The sequence below is a fragment of the Salmo salar genome, chromosome 25 (assembly GCF_965601325.2).
Source record: "Salmo salar chromosome 25, fSalSal1, whole genome shotgun sequence".
Taxonomy (NCBI): Eukaryota; Metazoa; Chordata; class Actinopteri; order Salmoniformes; family Salmonidae; genus Salmo; species Salmo salar.
Genome location: NC_138315.1, coordinates 49,950,001 through 49,970,328, shown reverse-complemented (window position 1 = coordinate 49,970,328; position 20,328 = coordinate 49,950,001). Strand labels below are relative to the sequence as shown.

General features: G+C 52.7%; 1 protein-coding gene across 1 annotated transcript in view; it reads left to right on the top strand.

Annotated features, from left to right (window-relative positions):
* Positions 1-20,328, top strand: part of LOC106586904 (FHF complex subunit HOOK-interacting protein 1B) — a 108,467-nt gene that overhangs the window by 45,957 nt on the left and 42,182 nt on the right. Inside the window, exons 4-5 of the mRNA XM_082969246.1 lie at positions 17,747-18,169; positions 18,596-18,936. Coding sequence (XP_082825372.1) covers positions 17,747-18,169; positions 18,596-18,936 — 764 coding nt within the window. The remainder of the gene's footprint in view (positions 1-17,746; positions 18,170-18,595; positions 18,937-20,328) is intronic.

Genomic DNA, 20,328 nt, shown 5'->3' with positions numbered 1-20,328 from the left:
TCCCCCGCTCTAGCTCGCTCTCTCTCTCTCTCCCCCGCTCTAGCTCGCTCTCTCTCTCTCTCTCCCCGCTCTAGCTCGCTCTCTCTCTCTCTCCCCCGCTCTAGCTCGCTCTCTCTCTCTCTCCCCCGCTCTAGCTCGCTCTCTCTCTCTCTCCCCCACTCTAGCTCGCTCTCTCTCTCTCTCCCCCCACTCTAGCTCGCTCTCTCTCTCTCTCCCCCACTCTAGCTCGCTCTCTCTCTCTCTCCCCCGCTCTAGCTCGCTCTCTCTCTCTCTCCCCCGCTCTAGCTCGCTCTCTCTCTCTCTCCCCCGCTCTAGCTCGCTCTCTCTCTCTCTCCCCCGCTCTAGCTCGCTCTCTCTCTCTCTCCCCCGCTCTAGCTCGCTCTCTCTCTCTCTCCCCCGCTCTAGCTCGCTCTCTCTCTCTCTCCCCCGCTCTAGCTCGCTCTCTCTCTCTCTCCCCCGCTCTAGCTCGCTCTCTCTCTCTCTCCCCCCTCTAGCTCGCTCTCTCTCTCTCTCCCCCACTGTAGCTCGCTCTCTCTCTCTCTCCCCCGCTGTAGCTCGCTCTCTCTCTCTCTCCCCCGCTGTAGCTCGCTCTCTCTCTCTCTCCCCCACTGTAGCTCGCTCTCTCTCTCTCTCCCCCACTCTAGCTCGCTCTCTCTCTCTCTCCCCCGCTCTAGCTCGCTCTCTCTCTCTCTCCCCCCTCTAGCTCGCTCTCTCTCTCTCCCCCACTCTAGCTCGCTCTCTCTCTCTCTCCCCCACTCTAGCTCGCTCTCTCTCTCTCTCCCCCACTCTAGCTCGCTCTCTCTCTCTCTCCCCCACTCTAGCTCGTTCTCTCTCTCTCCCCCCACTCTAGCTCGCTCTCTCTCTCTCCCCCACTCTAGCTCGCTTCTCTCTCTCTCCCCCACTCTAGCTCGCTCTCTCTCTCTCTCTCTCCCTCTCTCTCTCTCTCTCTCTCTCCCTCTCTCTAGCTCGCTCTCTCTCTCTCTCCCCCACTCTAGCTCGCTCTCTCTCTCTCTCCCCCACTCTAGCTCGCTCTCTCTCTCTCTCCCCCACTCTAGCTCGCTCTCTCTCTCTCTCCCCCACTCTAGCTCGCTCTCTCTCTCTCTCCCCCACTCTAGCTCGCTCTCTCTCTCTCTCCCCCACTCTAGCTCGCTCTCTCTCTCTCTCCCCCACTCTAGCTCGCTCTCTCTCTCTCTCCCCCACTCTAGCTCGCTCTCTCTCTCTCTCCCCCCACTCTAGCTCGCTCTCTCTCTCTCTCCCCCACTCTAGCTCGCTCTCTCTCTCTCTCCCCCACTCTAGCTCGCTCTCTCTCTCTCTCCCCCACTCTAGCTCGCTCTCTCTCTCTCTCCCCCACTCTAGCTCGCTCTCTCTCTCTCTCCCCCACTCTAGCTCGCTCTCTCTCTCTCTCCCCCACTCTAGCTCGCCCCACTCTAGCTCGCTCTCTCTCTCTCTCCCCCACTCTAGCTCGCTCTCTCTCTCTCTCCCCCACTCTAGCTCGCTCTCTCTCTCTCTCCCCCACTCTAGCTCGCTCTCTCTCTCTCTCCCCCACTGTAGCTCGCTCGCTCTCTCTCTCCCCCACTGTAGCTCGCTCGCTCTCTCTCTCCCCCACTGTAGCTCGTCTCTCTCTCTCCCCCACTCTAGCTCGTTCTCTCTCTCTCCCCCACTCTAGCTCGTTCTCTCTCTCTCCCCCACTCTAGCTCGTTCTCTCTCTCTCCCCCACTCTAGCTCGCTCTCTCTCTCTCCCCCACTCTAGCTCGCTCTCTCTCTCTCCCCCACTCTAGCTCGCTCTCTCTCTCTCCCCCTCTCTCCCTCTCTCTCTCTCTCTCTCTCTCCCTCTCTCTAGCTCGCTCTCTCTCTCTCTCCCCCACTCTAGCTCGCTCTCTCTCTCTCTCTCCCCCACTCTAGCTCGCTCTCTCTCTCTCTCCCCCACTCTAGCTCGCTCTCTCTCTCTCTCCCCCACTCTAGCTCGCTCTCTCTCTCTCTCCCCCACTCTAGCTCGCTCTCTCTCTCTCTCCCCCACTCTAGCTCGCTCTCTCTCTCTCTCCCCCACTCTAGCTCGCTCTCTCTCTCTCTCCCCCACTCTAGCTCGCTCTCTCTCTCTCTCCCCCACTCTAGCTCGCTCTCTCTCTCTCTCCCCCACTCTAGCTCGCTCTCTCTCTCTCTCCCCCACTCTAGCTCGCTCTCTCTCTCTCTCCCCCACTCTAGCTCGCTCTCTCTCTCTCTCCCCCACTCTAGCTCGCTCTCTCTCTCTCTCCCCCACTCTAGCTCGCTCTCTCTCTCTCTCCCCCACTCTAGCTCGCTCTCTCTCTCTCTCCCCCACTCTAGCTCGCTCTCTCTCTCTCTCCCCCACTCTAGCTCGCTCTCTCTCTCTCTCCCCCACTGTAGCTCGCTCGCTCTCTCTCTCCCCCACTGTAGCTCGCTCTCTCTCTCTCCCCCACTGTAGCTCGTTCTCTCTCTTCTCTCCCCCACTCTAGCTCGTTCTCTCTCTCTCCCCCACTCTAGCTCGTTCTCTCTCTCTCCCCCACTCTAGCTCGTTCTCTCTCTCTCCCCCACTCTAGCTCGTTCTCTCTCTCTCCCCCACTCTAGCTCGCTCTCTCTCTCCCCCACTCTAGCTCGCTCTCTCTCTCCCCCACTCTAGCTCGCTCTCTCTCTCCCCCACTCTAGCTCGCTCTCTCTCTCCCCCACTGTAGCTCGCTCTCTCTCTCCCCCACTGTAGCTCGTTCTCTCTCTCCCCCACTGTAGCTCGTTCTCTCTCTCCCCCACTGTAGCTCGTTCTCTCTCTCCCCCACTGTAGCTCGTTCTCTCTCTCCCCCACTGTAGCTCGTTCTCTCTCTCCCCCACTGTAGCTCGTTCTCTCTCTCCCCCACTGTAGCTCGTTCTCTCTCTCCCCCACTGTAGCTCGTTCTCTCTCTCCCCCACTGTAGCTCGTTCTCTCTCTCCCCCACTGTAGCTCGTTCTCTCTCTCCCCCACTGTAGCTCGTTCTCTCTCTCCCCCACTGTAGCTCGTTCTCTCTCTCCCCCACTGTAGCTCGTTCTCTCTCTCCCCCACTGTAGCTCGTTCTCTCTCTCCCCCACTGTAGCTCGTTCTCTCTCTCCCCCACTGTAGCTCGTTCTCTCTCTCCCCCACTGTAGCTCGTTCTCTCTCTCCCCCACTGTAGCTCGTTCTCTCTCTCCCCCACTGTAGCTCGCTCTCTCTCTCCCCCACTGTAGCTCGCTCTCTCTCTCCCCCCACTCTAGCTCGCTCTCTCTCACCCCCACTCTAGCTCGCTCTCTCTCTACCCCCACTCTAGCTCGCTCTCTCTCACCCCCACTCTAGCTCGCTCTCTCTCTCCCCCACTCTAGCTCGCTCTCTCTCTCCCCCACTCTAGCTCGCTCTCTCTCTCCCCCACTCTAGCTCGCTCTCTCTCTCCCCCACTCTAGCTCGCTCTCTCTCTCCCCCACTGTAGCTCGCTCTCTCTCTCCCCCACTGTAGCTCGCTCTCTCTCTCCCCCACTGTAGCTCGCTCTCTCTCTCCCCCCACTGTAGCTCGTTCTCTCTCTCCCCCACTGTAGCTCGTTCTCTCTCTCCCCCACTGTAGCTCGTTCTCTCTCTCCCCCACTGTAGCTCGTTCTCTCTCTCCCCCACTGTAGCTCGCTCTCTCTCTCCCCCCACTGTAGCTCGCTCTCTCTCTCCCCCCACTCTAGCTCGCTCTCTCTCTCCCCCCACTCTAGCTCGCTCTCTCTCTCCCCCCACTCTAGCTCGCTCTCTCTCTCCCCCCACTCTAGCTCGCTCTCTCTCTCCCCCCACTCTAGCTCGCTCTCTCTCTCCCCCCACTCTAGCTCGTTCTCTCCCTCCCCCACTCTAGCTCGTTCTCTCTCTCCCCCACTCTAGCTCGTTCTCTCTCTCCCCCCCACTCTAGCTCGTTCTCTCTCTCCCCCCCCACTCTAGCTCGTTCTCTCTCTCCCCCCCACTCTAGCTCGTTCTCTCTCTCCCCCCCACTCTAGCTCGTTCTCTCTCTCCCCCCCACTCTAGCTCGTTCTCTCTCTCCCCCCCACTCTAGCTCGTTCTCTCTCTCCCCCCCACTCTAGCTCGTTCTCTCTCTCCCCCCCACTCTAGCTCGTTCTCTCTCTCCCCCCCACTCTAGCTCGTTCTCTCTCTCTCCCCCCCCACTCTAGCTCGTTCTCTCTCTCCCCCCCCACTCTAGCTCGTTCTCTCTCTCCCCCCCCCACTCTAGCTCGTTCTCTCTCTCCCCCCCACTCTAGCTCGTTCTCTCTCTCCCCCCCACTCTAGCTCGTTCTCTCTGTCCCCCTCTCGCTCTCTCTCTGCTCTGGGCTACCTGGGGCTTTTAGATAACTGTGTATCAGGGTATTTCTATAAACTAGGGGATCAGTGAGCATTCTCTTGTAGTGGACAACTGTTTGGGGCTGTTACAAGGTTATTGATAATAATTAGCGTATTTTTAATTTATTTTTCATGTGAATACATTAAGATATAAAAGGGGAACATAGATACATTCAATATATTGAATAAAAACCTATAAACCCTTTTCTCATGCTTAGTCTTCACAGATTTGACAAAAATCGTGTGACATTAAAACACTACCTTTCCTTACATATATGATATAATGACAGACAATCGTACTAAGCATTTAACAATTGAATTACACTTTGAACTTGATCCTGTATAATTCTTGGATATTGCTGTCAGTCTTTTTATTTTTGTATGGCGATCTCGTTAGTTCATAGTTAACCTCGTAACAGTTCGTATCTCCCTATGTTACGGTGTGAAACAGTTCATTGACACACATCCAAAAAATAATGTATGTGATTTGCGAAAATCAAATGCTTCTGACAGAAATAGTAACTTTTAACAAGATGAATCAAACAAAAAAAATGATGTCCTAGCTGTTTAGTTACATGGGGACGTTATCACACAACATCAACTGGTTCAGGAAAATGATTTTCTGAAGGACAGTCAAGTGATAAAGAGCTGGTGTAATACTGCACACGATTTAACAACAGCCAAGGTGAGGAAATGATTGTTAATCTGGAAGGATTGACAGAACGTTTGGGATCGGTTGCACCCACATGGATTAACTCTTTAAACTGGATTTAAATCAAGGTTCTATCTATTCATCTTGTATACAACAAATTTTAAACCTAGTTTTAAATTAATACTAGTTAAATTCCTTCCTCTAATCTAAATTTAGTTTGGAGGTTAATTCTGAGGTTAATTCTGAACTGCTACTTGAGGTGATTGAATTGATAAAATTGCAGCGTATCTACCGTGGAGAGACCAAAATTACGAGTTCCTCAGAGAATAATTAGAGACAGGTTGAATCCTGTTGAGTTTTATGATAATGATGAGTTTTCAAGGAGATACCGCTTCTCCAAGGACTCTTGTAATGCAACTGGAAAGAAAGGTTGCACCAACCATGAAGCGTGGGAACGAGGCTGTACCCCCCCCCCCCCCTCACTAGTTCAGCTCCTGGTGGCCCTACGGTTCTATGTAACCGGATCTTTCCTGATGGCGGATGTGGATCTTTTTGGACTCGTTATTGCAGTGGCGGTACTGTAGAACTTTGGCAAGAAACAAGGGGCTCCTACCCGAGGAGACTGAAGGAGGAGAGGGCTCCTACCCGAGGAGACTGAAGGAGGAGAGGGCTCCTACCCGAGGAGACTGAAGGAGGAGGAGGGCTCCTACCCGAGGAGACAGAAGGAGGAGAGGGCTCCTACCCGAGGAGACTGAAGGAGGAGAGGGCTCCTACCCGAGGAGACTGAAGGAGGAGAGGGCTCCTACCCGAGGAGACTGAAGGAGGAGGGCTCCTACCCGAGGAGACTGAAGGAGGAGGAGGGCTCCTACCCGAGGAGACTGAAGGAGGAGAGGGCTCCTACCCGAGGAGACTGAAGGAGGAGGGCTCCTACCCGAGGAGACTGAAGGAGGAGGAGGGCTCCTACCCGAGGAGACTGAAGGAGGAGAGGGCTCCTACCCGAGGAGACTGAAGGAGGAGAGGGCTCCTACCCGAGGAGACCGAAGGAGGAGAGGGCTCCTACCCGAGGAGACTGAAGGAGGAGAGGGCTCCTACCCGAGGAGACTGAAGGAGGAGAGGGCTCCTACCCGAGGAGACTGAAGGAGGAGAGGGCTCCTACCCGAGGAGACTGAAGGAGGAGAGGGCTCCTACCCGAGGAGACTGAAGGAGGAGGGCTCCTACCCGAGGAGACTGAAGGAGGAGGAGGGCTCCTACCCGAGGAGACTGAAGGAGGAGAGGGCTCCTACCCGAGGAGACTGAAGGAGGAGAGGGCTCCTACCCGAGGAGACCGAAGGAGGAGAGGGCTCCTACCCGAGGAGACCGAAGGAGGAGAGGGCTCCTACCCGAGGAGACCGAAGGAGGAGAGGGCTCCTACCCGAGGAGACCGAAGGAGGAGAGGGCTCCTACCCGAGGAGACCGAAGGAGGAGAGGGCTCCTACCCGAGGAGACTGAAGGAGGAGAGGGCTCCTACCCGAGGAGACCGAAGGAGGAGAGGGCTCCTACCCGAGGAGACTGAAGGGGGAGGGAGGAGGAGGGCTCCTACCCGAGGAGACTGAAGGGGGAGAGGGCTCCTACCCGAGGCGACTGAAGGGGGAGGGAGGAGGAGGGCTCCTACCCGAGGAGACTGAAGGGGGAGGGAGGAGGAGGGCTCCTACCCGAGGAGACTGAAGGGGGAGAGGGCTCCTACCCGAGGCGACTGAAGGGGGAGGGAGGAGGAGGGCTCCTACCCGAGGAGACTGAAGGAGGAGAGGGCTCCTACCCGAGGAGACTGAAGGAGGAGAGGGCTCCTACCCGAGGAGACTGAAGGAGGGAGGAGAGGGCTCCTACCCGAGGAGACTGAAGGAGGAGGAGGAGGGCTCCTACCCGAGGAGACTGAAGGAGGAGGAGAGGGCTCCTACCCGAGGAGACCGAAGGAGGAGGAGGAGGGCTCCTACCCGAGGAGACTGAAGGAGGGAGGAGAGGGCTCCTACCCGAGGAGACTGAAGGAGGAGGGAGGAGGAGGGCTCCTACCCGAGGAGACCGAAGGAGGAGGAGGAGGGCTCCTACCCGAGGAGACCGAAGGAGGGAGGAGGAGGGCTCCTACCCGAGGAGACCGAAGGAGGAGAGGGTTCCTACCTGAGGAGACTGTGGGAGGAGGGCTGTGAGGAGAACCTTGATTGAGAACCATTTTGCAGCCTAAGGTGTGTGTGTATAATGTAACATGTAAAAAGCAATATCATATTTTGATCGACACGTACAATTCCTAATTAGGCTATCTCTAATCAAATGTATTATTAAGACTTTGTTATTCTCAATACAATACAGGGTGGAACTGGAAGCACCAGAACACAAGACTGCTTGAGAAAGCATTATTTTAACAAATAATTGTTTAAATAATTTAAAAGATCAGCGTTCTTTACACAGTGGGCATTTGTTTCCCTGAAGGAGTTTCTGTTTCTGAATTTGCAGTAGCTCTTTCTGTAAAATTCAGGACCTCCAATCTGCAGTAGATTTTTCTCTCTCTCTCTCCAGCTCCAAAACATCAATATGAGTTTAGTTCATGTCAGGCCAAGCAAACGCCCCAGAACTATCTGGTGTTTTTGTTGTTGGCAAGATCCAGGCTCTGCTGTTTCTCCACAGCACAGGGTGTCAGCTCAACTAAAGGAAAGAAAAATAAAGAAAATTACCTCATTTTTTTTTTTGTAGGCTATTTACGTGCCCATTTTGTACAACAATTTAATTGGGGCTTATGATTATGCCCAGCCTTGGTACGAATGATGATGTTATGTAACATGCTGTAACTGGCCTTATAACGGTAACTTTGTAGTGAAATAGCATTAACGTTAGTTTTAACATGCATTATAGGCATTGGTAGTTACCAGTTATTTATGTTGACTAAATATTGGTGGGTTGAGTTGCCTGTTGTCATCATTGGGGTTAAGGAGAGGGGCAAACTGCTGGGGGGGGGGGGGTCATCTCACATATCTTCTGGGAGAAAGGATAAATTCCCTTGGACGGAGGGCCCCCCTCCGGTCTGAAACACCCCGCCCCGCCTCTCCTCTGCCGCATCCTTTTTGGCTTTGGCTTTTTAGTTTTTCCAGCACGCCTTCATCCGTCCTGGGTCCCTCTTTTCTTTAATCCGTGTCGATCCATTAAATCTTGTCGCATAAAATGGTCCAGGTGTCTGTCTTTCACAGTCGTGTTGTCTTTTTTATTTTTTTATTTTTAAATCCTCCAGTAAGTTACTAAATTCCTCCATCAGCCCCGACAAGAGGTTTTTATATTATATGCTTGCTAGCTTTGTTTATAAACTTAGCTAGCTACAGTAGCTAACGAATTAGATAGCTATCTAGTACTGGTAAATAACGGATTTTATTTCAAATCAGCCAAACCATGAGAATGTTTCACGATGGAGTTACAGTAGTTCTAACGTTACATTGTTATTATTTTATCAAGGAGCAGAAACTTTGTGGCCTAATTTGTCAAGTAGGCTAGCTACTTCGTTTCAACTGACTAAATACCTCCGTATGTCGATGTCATAGTTTAAAACCGTTCATAAATTTACTGATCCCGATTTTAAAATGAAGCGGTGCAACACATCTTTAATTATGCACAGCTAACACTTCCTATTCTTTCAAAGTAGGAGTTCACCCTTCTAACTCCATTTCTTAAAATCTAGTAGGGTGGGATAGAGGTTGTTTCTGGACAGGACATGGTATCATGGTAGGTCAGTCAGTCAGTCTGGACAGGACATGGTATCATGGTAGCTCAGTCAGTCAGTCTGGACAGGACATGGGTATTATGGTAGCTCAGTCAGTCAGTCTGGACAGGACATGGGTATCATGGTAGGTCAGTCAGTCAGTCTGGACAGGACATGGTATCATGGTAGCTCAGTCAGTCAGTCTGGACAGGACATGGGTATTATGGTAGCTCAGTCAGTCAGTCTGGACAGGACATGGTATCATGGTAGCTCAGTCAGTCAGTCTGGACAGGACATGGTATCATGGTAGCTCAGTCAGTCAGTCTGGACAGGACATGGTATTATGGTAGCTCAGTCAGTCAGTCTGGACAGGACATGGGTATCATGGTAGCTCAGTCAGTCAGTCTGGACAGGACATGGTATCATGGTAGCTCAGTCAGTCAGTCTGGACAGGACATGGGTATCATGGTAGCTCAGTCAGTCTGGACAGGACATGGGTATCATGGTAGCTCAGTCAGTCAGTCTGGACAGGACATGGGTATCATGGTAGCTCAGTCAGTCTGGACAGGACATGGGTATTATGGTAGCTCAGTCAGTCAGTCTGGACAGGACATGGGTATTATGGTAGCTCAGTCAGTCAGTCTGGACAGGACATGGTATCATGGTAGCTCAGTCAGTCTGGACAGGACATGGTATCATGGTAGCTCAGTCAGTCAGTCTGGACAGGACATGGTATCATGGTAGCTCAGTCAGTCAGTCTGGACAGGACATGGTATCATGGTAGCTCAGTCAGTCTGGACAGGACATGGGTATCATGGTAGCTCAGTCAGTCAGTCTGGACAGGACATGGGTATTATGGTAGCTCAGTCAGTCAGTCTGGACAGGACATGGTATCATGGTAGCTCAGTCAGTCAGTCTGGACAGGACATGGTATCATGGTAGCTCAGTCAGTCAGTCTGGACAGGACATGGGTATTATGGTAGCTCAGTCAGTCAGTCTGGACAGGACATGGTATCATGGTAGCTCAGTCAGTCAGTCTGGACAGGACATGGTATCATGGTAGCTCAGTCAGTCAGTCTGGACAGGACATGGTATCATGGTAGCTCAGTCAGTCTGGACAGGACATGGGTATCATGGTAGCTCAGTCAGTCAGTCTGGACAGGACATGGTATCATGGTAGCTCAGTCAGTCAGTCTGGACAGGACATGGGTATCATGGTAGCTCAGTCAGTCAGTCTGGACAGGACATGGTATCATGGTAGCTCAGTCAGTCAGTCTGGACAGGACATGGTATCATGGTAGCTCAGTCAGTCTGGACAGGACATGGTATCATGGTAGCTCAGTCAGTCAGTCTGGACAGGACATGGTATCATGGTAGCTCAGTCAGTCAGTCTGGACAGGACATGGGTATTATGGTAGCTCAGTCAGTCAGTCTGGACAGGACATGGGTATCATGGTAGCTCAGTCAGTCTGGACAGGACATGGTATCATGGTAGCTCAGTCAGTCAGTCTGGACAGGACATGGGTATTATGGTAGCTCAGTCAGTCAGTCTGGACAGGACATGGGTATCATGGTAGCTCAGTCAGTCAGTCTGGACAGGACATGGTATCATGGTAGCTCAGTCAGTCAGTCTGGACAGGACATGGGTATCATGGTAGCTCAGTCAGTCAGTCTGGACAGGACATGGTATCATGGTAGCTCAGTCAGTCAGTCTGGACAGGACATGGTATCATGGTAGCTCAGTCAGTCTTGTACTGTCTGATATGTTAAAGGGGCGGCGCATGTTCCAGTAATATTTAAAAACATTTTTAGTTCAAAACACTACATTTACATTTAAGTCATTTAGCAGACGCGACTTACAAAAAAACACTAATTTGTGTTATTATAAATAACACTTTATAATAACACAAATTGTGAAAATGATGATGCCCTTTTTGTGTAAGTGCTGTTTGGGAATAAAAGGCCTGGAATTTCATCCTGTTCAGGTGGGATGGAATTTATGGCACACATGACCTCACAATGTAATCTGATTATAATAGACCAATGACTGTTCATCTGGGTAAGGGGGTGGGCTCTAGACCATCCTATCAGCCAATCTGGGCCGTGTATGTAAATATCTTAATGCGTTTCCGAACGCCCACACTATCCGACTAAGCATTTTAAGGGCCAATGGAGGCTCAGGGAAATAAACAAGTTATTTTTATTAAATACAGTGATTTTAACATGACAATGACTGCATGGGGGAACTTCAATAGCTTTCAAATACTTGCATCCTCTGTCCTTGGGAAAATCTCAATGGCATTGTCCTTGATTCATTGCATCCTGTCTCCTCCCTCAAAACCCATTGGATGAGAAGGTCAGAGGTCCCTCCCCTGTCATCTTATCCAATGGGTTGTGAGGAATCAGAAAGCTGTTCCTCGCCTCAGGCTCCATTGTATTACGTTATTATATCAACTATTAAAGCATAAAGAAATGTTGCTGTTTATCTTTTGTCATTCTTCAGCGATGTTTAAGATGACTATAAGTGAAAGAGAAGTTGACTGAAGCACAAAAAGTCCTGGCAACTAGCCACGACAAAGAAACATACTGTTTTCATGTGACATTTTGAATGACATTGATGTGTTGTTGTTGCTAGGAGTTATGGTCCCATTGTGTCCTACCTAGACCTTTATTCCTGGAACTACACATGTGAAGCTGCAAGAAAATCACTTTCCATGTCTTTATCTATAGAAATACCCATATCCGGGGAGGGATATTATGTGTATGGAGAGTGGAGGCACTTTCCATGTCTTTATCTATAGAAATACCCATATCCGGGGAGGGATATTATGTATATGGAGAGTGGAGGCACTTTCCATGTCTTTATCTATAGAAATACCCATATCCGGGGAGGGATATTATGTATATGGAGAGTGGAGGCACTTTCTATGTCTTTATCTATAGAAATACCCATATCCGGGGAGGGATATTATGTATATGGAGAGTGGAGGCACTTTCTATGTCTTTATCTATAGAAATACCCATATCCAGGGAGGGATATTATGTATATGGAGAGTGGAGGCACTTTCTATGTCTTTATCTATAGAAATACCCATATCCAGGGAGGGATATTATGTATATGGAGAGTGGAGGCACTTTCCATGTCTTTATCTATAGAAATACCCATATCCAGGGAGGGTTATTATATATATGGAGAGGGAAGGCACTTTCCATGTCTTTTCAGCTTCATTGTATACTGGTATGTGTGAAGTGCCTGCATAGAGTGTGCATGGGGGTGTGAGTCAGTGGGTGTGGGTGGGTGCCTGGCTGTGAAGAAGGATGAACTAGCCTGTGAATAGCCAGCTCCCATCTGTAGGTTTATTGATGGTCCCTTTTTTAGAGAGTTTTTCTTGAAGAGTCGGTCACATCATGCCAAGAGAGGCCATTTTTGTCACCAGCAGAAGCAGCATCTCAAGGTCTCTACTGACTTAGGACTGCAGGAAAAGGGATGTTTCCCCCGCGAGTCTCTGGTAGTGTTCCAGGGTTGTTTTGTTTGCAGTCGCATTTGCTGTTTATCTCGAGGTTTTCTGGGCCTAGTCTGCATCATATGAATGTGGTTTCTAACATGTTAAAAGACCCTAGAAGGCACCCTTACTCTGTGTGCAGCAGCAGTATTAGCAGAGTGATTATCCACTGCAGACAGCTGGGTGTTTTACTGCCAGGGCTCTGGAATCACTGCAGACAGCTGGGTGTTTTACTGCCAGGGCTCTGGAATCACTGCAGACAGCTGGGTGTTTTACTGCCAGGGCTCTGGAATCACTGCAGACAGCTGGGTGTTTTACTGCCAGGGCTCTGGAATCACTGCAGACAGCTGGGTGTTTTACTGCCAGGGCTCTGGAATCACTGCAGACAGCTGGGTGTTTTACTGCCAGGGCTCTGGAATCACTGCAGACAGCTGGGTGTTTTACTGCCAGGGCTCTGGAATCACTGCAGACAGCTGGGTGTTTTACTGCCAGGGCTCTGGAATCACTGCAGACAGCTGGGTGTTTTACTGCCGGGGCTCTGGAATCACTGCAGACAGCTGGGTGTTTTACTGCCGGGGCTCTGGAATCACTGCAGACAGCTGGGTGTTTTACTGCCAGGGCTCTGGAATCACTGCAGACAGCTGGGTGTTTTACTGCCAGGGCTCTGGAATCACCGCAGACAGCTGGGTGTTTTACTGCCAGGGCTCTGGAATCACTGCAGACAGCTGGGTGTTTTACTGCCAGGGCTCTGGAATCACCGCAGACAGCTGGGTGTTTTACTGCCAGGGCTCTGGAATCACTGCAGACAGCTGGGTGTTTTACTGCCAGGGCTCTGGAATCACTGCAGACAGCTGGGTGTTTTACTGCCAGGGCTCTGGAATCACTGCAGACAGCAGGGTGTTTTACTGCCAGGGCTCTGGAATCACTGCAGACAGCTGGGTGTTTTACTGCCAGGGCTCTGGAATCACTGCAGACAGCTGGGTGTTTTACTGCCAGGGCTCTGGAATCACCGCAGACAGCTGGGTGTTTTACTGCCAGGGCTCTGGAATCACCGCAGACAGCTGGGTGTTTTACTGCCAGGGCTCTGGAATCACTGCAGACAGCTGGGTGTTTTACTGCCAGGGCTCTGGAATCACTGCAGACAGCTGGGTGTTTTACTGCCAGGGCTCTGGAATCACTGCAGACAGCTGGGTGTTTTACTGCCAGGGCTCTGGAATCACTGCAGACAGCTGGGTGTTTTACTGCCAGGGCTCTGGAATCACTGCAGACAGCTGGGTGTTTTACTGCCAGGGCTCTGGAATCACTGCAGACAGCTGGGTGTTTTACTGCCAGGGCTCTGGAATCTCTGCAGACAGCTGGGTGTTTTACTGCCAGGGCTCTGGAATCACTGCAGACAGCTGGGTGTTTTACTGCCAGGGCTCTGGAATCACTGCAGACAGCTGGGTGTTTTACTGCCAGGGCTCTGGAATCACTGCAGACAGCTGGGTGTTTTACTGCCAGGGCTCTGGAATCACTGCAGACAGCTGGGTGTTTTACTGCCAGGGCTCTGGAATCACTGCAGACAGCTGGGTGTTTTACTGCCAGGGCTCTGGAATCACTGCAGACAGCTGGGTGTTTTACTGCCAGGGCTCTGGAATCACTGCAGACAGCTGGGTGTTTTACTGCCAGGGCTCTGGAATCACTGCAGACAGCAGGGTGTTTTACTGCCAGGGCTCTGGAATCACTGCAGACAGCTGGGTGTTTTACTGCCAGGGCTCTGGAATCACTGCAGACAGCTGGGTGTTTTACTGCCAGGGCTCTGGAATCACTGCAGACAGCTGGGTGTTTTACTGCCAGGGCTCTGGAATCACCGCAGACAGCTGGGTGTTTTACTGCCAGGGCTCTGGAATCACCGCAGACAGCTGGGTGTTTTACTGCCAGGGCTCTGGAATCACTGCAGACAGCTGGGTGTTTTACTGCCAGGGCTCTGGAATCACTGCAGACAGCTGGGTGTTTTACTGCCAGGGCTCTGGAATCACTGCAGACAGCTGGGTGTTTTACTGCCAGGGCTCTGGAATCACCGCAGACAGCTGGGTGTTTTACTGCCAGGGCTCTGGAATCACTGCAGACAGCTGGGTGTTTTACTGCCAGGGCTCTGGAATCACCGCAGACAGCTGGGTGTTTTACTGCCAGGGCTCTGGAATCACTGCAGACAGCTGGGTGTTTTACTGCCAGGGCTCTGGAATCACTGCAGACAGCTGGGTGTTTTACTGCCAGGGCTCTGGAATCACCGCAGACAGCTGGGTGTTTTACTGCCAGGGCTCTGGAATCACTGCAGACAGCTGGGTGTTTTACTGCCGGGGCTCTGGAATCACCGCAGACAGCTGGGTGTTTTACTGCCGGGGCTCTGGAATCACCGCAGACAGCTGGGTGTTTTACTGCCGGGGCTCTGGAATCACTGCAGACAGCAGGGTGTTTTACTGCCAGGGCTCTGGAATCACCGCAGACAGCTGGGTGTTTTACTGCCAGGGCTCTGGAATCACTGCAGACAGCTGGGTGTTTTACTGCCAGGGCTCTGGAATCACCGCAGACAGCTGGGTGTTTTACTGCCAGGGCTCTGGAATCACTGCAGACAGCTGGGTGTTTTACTGCCAGGGCTCTGGAATCACTGCAGACAGCTGGGTGTTTTACTGCCAGGGCTCTGGAATCACTGCAGACAGCTGGGTGTTTTACTGCCAGGGCTCTGGAATCACTGCAGACAGCTGGGTGTTTTACTGCCAGGGCTCTGGAATCACTGCAGACAGCTGGGTGTTTTACTGCCAGGGCTCTGGAATCACTGCAGACAGCTGGGTGTTTTACTGCCAGGGCTCTGGAATCACTGCAGACAGCTGGGTGTTTTACTGCCAGGGCTCTGGAATCACTGCAGACAGCTGGGTGTTTTACTGCCAGGGCTCTGGAATCACTGCAGACAGCTGGGTGTTTTACTGCCAGGGCTCTGGAATCACTGCAGACAGCTGGGTGTTTTACTGCCAGGGCTCTGGAATCACTGCAGACAGCTGGGTGTTTTACTGCCAGGGCTCTGGAATCACCGCAGACAGCTGGGTGTTTTACTGCCAGGGCTCTGGAATCACTGCAGACAGCTGGGTGTTTTACTGCCAGGGCTCTGGAATCACTGCAGACAGCTGGGTGTTTTACTGCCAGGGCTCTGGAATCACTGCAGACAGCTGGGTGTTTTACTGCCAGGGCTCTGGAATCACTGCAGACAGCTGGGTGTTTTACTGCCAGGGCTCTGGAATCACTGCAGACAGCTGGGTGTTTTACTGCCAGGGCTCTGGAATCACTGCAGACAGCTGGGTGTTTTACTGCCAGGGCTCTGGAATCACTGCAGACAGCTGGGTGTTTTACTGCCAGGGCTCTGGAATCACCGCAGACAGCTGGGTGTTTTACTGCCAGGGCTCTGGAATCACTGCAGACAGCTGGGTGTTTTACTGCCGGGGCTCTGGAATCACTGCAGACAGCTGGGTGTTTTACTGCCGGGGCTCTGGAATCACCGCAGACAGCTGGGTGTTTTACTGCCAGGGCTCTGGAATCACTGCAGACAGCAGGGTGTTTTACTGCCAGGGCTCTGGAATCACCGCAGACAGCTGGGTGTTTTACTGCCAGGGCTCTGGAATCACTGCAGACAGCTGGGTGTTTTACTGCCAGGGCTCTGGAATCACTGCAGACAGCTGGGTGTTTTACTGCCAGGGCTCTGGAATCACTGCAGACAGCTGGGTGTTTTACTGCCAGGGCTCTGGAATCACCGCAGACAGCTGGGTGTTTTACTGCCAGGGCTCTGGAATCACCGCAGACAGCTGGGTGTTTTACTGCCAGGGCTCTGGAATCACTGCAGACAGCTGGGTGTTTTACTGCCAGGGCTCTGGAATCACTGCAGACAGCTGGGTGTTTTACTGCCAGGGCTCTGGAATCACTGCAGCCAAGACCATTACCACACACTGACTGCATCTGAAATGGCTCCCTATTCGCTATGGAGTGCACTACTTTAGACCAGGGCCTATAGGGTTAGTGCACTACTTTAGATCAGGGCCTATAGGGTTAGTGCACTACTTTAGCTCAGGGCCTATAGGGTTAGTGCACTACTTTAGACCAGGGCCTATAGGGTTAGTGCACTACTTTAGACCAGGACCTATAGGGTTAGTGCACTACTTTAGACCAGGACCTATAGGGTTAGTGCACTACTTTAGATCAGGACCTATACGGTTAGTGCACTACTTTAGATCAGGACCTATAGGGTTAGTGCACTACTTTAGATCAGGGCCTATAGGGTTAGTGCACTACTTTAGACCAGGACCTATAGGGTTAGTGCACTACTTTAGGGCCTATAGAACCCTATGGGCCTCTGGAGAGCAGAGCACACAACACGCCACGACACACAACACGCCACGACACACAACACGCCACGACACACAACACGCCACGACACACAACACGCCACGACACACAACACGCCACGACACACAACACGCCACGACACACAACACGCCACGACACACAACACGCCACGACACACGACACGCCACGACACACGACACGCCACGACACACGACACACAACACGCCACGACACACAACACGCCACGACACACAACACGCCACGACACACAACACGCCATAACACGACACAAGCAGACCTCTCAGTCTAGAAACATTCTTCCTGCTAAGCAGCACATTCATCTCTGTGCTGCTTGTTCGCTGGTCATGTTGATGTCTTTCTCTGGCTGTTAGGAGTCAACAACAGACCACACACACACACACACACACACACACACACTTCGGGTGTCATAACATGTGTTTTGTCGATCTTCCTTTCTATGTGAACAACGTTAAGAATTGGAAGGATTGACGGAACAACGCAGTTAGTCTTTAGTGATGAAATCCAGTTAACACTCAGGATGAAAAGAAAATAACATTGTTAAAGTCCCCACATTCATGTGCAAAACACACTCACACACCTCTCACTCACACACCTCTCACTCACACACCTCTCACTCACACACCTCTCTCTCACACCTCTCTCACACACCTCTCACTCACACACCTCTCACTCACACACCTCTCACTCACACACCTCTCTCTCACACACCTCTCTCACACACCTCTCACTCACACACCTCTCTCTCACACACCTCTCACTCACACACCTCTCTCACACACCTCTCACTCACACACCTCTCACTCACACACCTCTCTCACACACCTCTCACTCACACACCTCTCACTCACACACCTCTCACTCACACACCTCTCACTCACACACCTCTCTCTCTCACACACCTCTCTCTCACACACCTCTCTCTCACACACCTCTCACTCACACACCTCTCACTCACACACCTCTCACTCACACACCTCTCACTCACACACCTCTCTCTCACACACACCTCTCACTCACACACCTCTCACTCACACACCTCTCTCACTCACACACCTCTCACTCACACACCTCTCACTCACACACCTCTCACTCACACACCTCTCACTCACACACCTCTCACTCTCTCTCTCTCTCCTTCTGCCGTAGTTGTCCTGGGTGCTGGAGCAGCGGGACCCGTCAGGCTCTAGCGATGACCTCACCGCGGTGCGGAACCACACCGATCAGATGCTGTGCCTCCTGGCTGAGGAGCGACCGGGAGAAGGGGGCGAGGGCCCCCCCGGGACGTTAACTTCCGGCAACGTCCCCCCAATGGGACCCATCCTTGGCCTGATGGTGACTGAGAACGTCCTGGAGCGCGTGGTGCAGTGGCACCTGCGTCGAGGATTGGACCCCGACAGCCAGGGGGCGTTACTCAAGTTGTTTGAGATGCTGATAGGCCAGTCTCAGCAACCCTTGCTCCAACACAAGGCGGTGCTGCAACCTCTACTGGGCCTGCTGGGGGCCTGTGCTGAGCCCCAACTGGGCTGTCCTCCCTCTCTGGAGAACAGTCTGGTTCTGCTGCTCAACCAGGTGGGTGGAACAGTGGAAAAGAGCATCCTCTCTAGTAGGGATCTCTCTAGACAAACACCATTCCATACCCATCTAGTTACACGGGCTATGATACGATACAGAAACAATACTTTTAGTTCTGAAACGATTCGGTATCTGTAAAGCACTTTGTGAAAACTGCTGGGGGAAAATACGATTTCATTGATTGATTGATTGATTGATTGAAAGCGGTGTGGATCATGGAGGCACGAAAAGCATTTAGCTAAAAAAAAAAAAGTAACATGAACTATTGTTTTGTGCTGTTTAACCTTTCCTATTCCATATAATGTACTCTTAACTGTTAGTACAACTGTTCTAAAGGATTCTTCTGGTTTGAAAAGGGGGGTCTTAGGTGGTGGACGTCGTTGTAATTTGTTTTCATGTGAGATATTCTGCTCCCATCACCAGATCTGTGTGTCGATGGCGCGGGCCCCTGCGGTGTTGGAGCTGTTGTTCAGGTCGGCCCCAGCCCAACATGGTCCTACCAACCTGCTCATCTTCTCCCTGCTGGTCCCCTTCATCCACCGTGACGGAGCCATCGGACAGCAGGCCCGAGACGCCCTGCTCCTCGTCATGGCAACCTCCGCCAGCAACCAGGGCGTGGCACGCTACATCGCAGAGAACTCCTACTTCTGCCCAGTGAGTGATCGATCAATTCATCAAATTTATTTTTATAAAGTCCTTTTTCCATTATCAGTTCAGATACCTAGCCTCAAAACACCAGAGAGAAAGCAATGCAGAGGCAGAACGTTTGGAAAATCTACCTAGAATGCAGGAACCTAGGAAGAAACTTAGAGAAGAGCCAGGCTCTGAGGGGTGGCCAGTCCTCTACTGGCTGTACCGGGTCTACAGGAACCAGGGTCTGAGGGGTGGCCAGTCCTCTACTGGCTGTACCGGGTCTACAGGAACCAGGGTCTGAGGGGTGGCCAGTCCTCTACTGGCTGTACCGGGTCTACAGGAACCAGGGTCTGAAGGGTGGCCAGTCCTCTACTGGCTGTACCGGGTCTACAGGAACCAGGGTCTGAGGGTTGGCCAGTCCTCTACTGGCTGTACCGGGTAGACAGGAACCAGGGTCTGAGGGGTGGCCAGTCCTCTACTGGCTGTACCGGGTCTACAGGAACCAGGGTCTGAAGGGTGGCCAGTCCTCTACTGGCTGTACCGGGTCTACAGGAACCAGGGTCTGAGGGGTGGCCAGTCCTCTACTGGCTGTACCGGGTCTACAGGAACCAGGGTCTGAGGGGTGGCCAGTCCTCTACTGGCTGTACCGGGTCTACAGGAACCAGGGTCTGAAGGGTGGCCAGTCCTCTACTGGCTGTACCGGGTCTACAGGAACCAGGGTCTGAAGGGTGGCCAGTCCTCTACTGGCTGTACCGGGTCTACAGGAACCAGGGTCTGAGGGGTGGCCAGTCCTCTACTGGCTGTACCGGGTCTACAGGAACCAGGTTCTGAGGGGTGGCCAGTCCTCTACTGGCTGTACCGGGTCTACAGGAACCAGGGTCTGAGGGGTGGCCAGCCCTCTACTGGCTGTACCGGGTCTACAGGAACCAGGGTCTGAGGGGTGGCCAGCCCTCTACTGGCTGTACCGGGTAGACAGGAACCAGGGTCTGAGGGGTGGCCAGTCCTCTACTGGCTGTACCGGGTCTACAGGAACCAGGGTCTGAGGGGTGGCCAGTCCTCTACTGGCTGTACCGGGTCTACATGAACCAGGGTCTGAGGGGTGGCCAGTCCTCTACTGGCTGTACCGGGTAGACAGGAACCAGGGTCTGAGGGGTGGCCAGTCCTCTACTGGCTGTGCCGGGTCTACAGGAACCATGGTCTGAGGGGTGGCCAGTCTTCTACTGGCTGTGCCGGGTCTACAGGAACCAGGGTCTGAGGGGTGGCCAGTCCTCTACTGGCTGTACCGGGTAGACAGGAACCAGGGTCTGAGGGGAGGCCAGTCCTCTACTGGCTGTACCGGGTCTACAGGAACCAGGGTCTGAGGGGTGGCCAGTCCTCTACTGGCTGTGCCGGGTCTACAGGAACCAGGGTCTGAGGGGTGGCCAGTCCTCTACTGGCTGTGCCGGGTCTACAGGAACCAGGGTCTGAGGGGTGGCCAGTCCTCTACTGGCTGTGCCGGGTCTACAGGAACCAGGGTCTGAGGG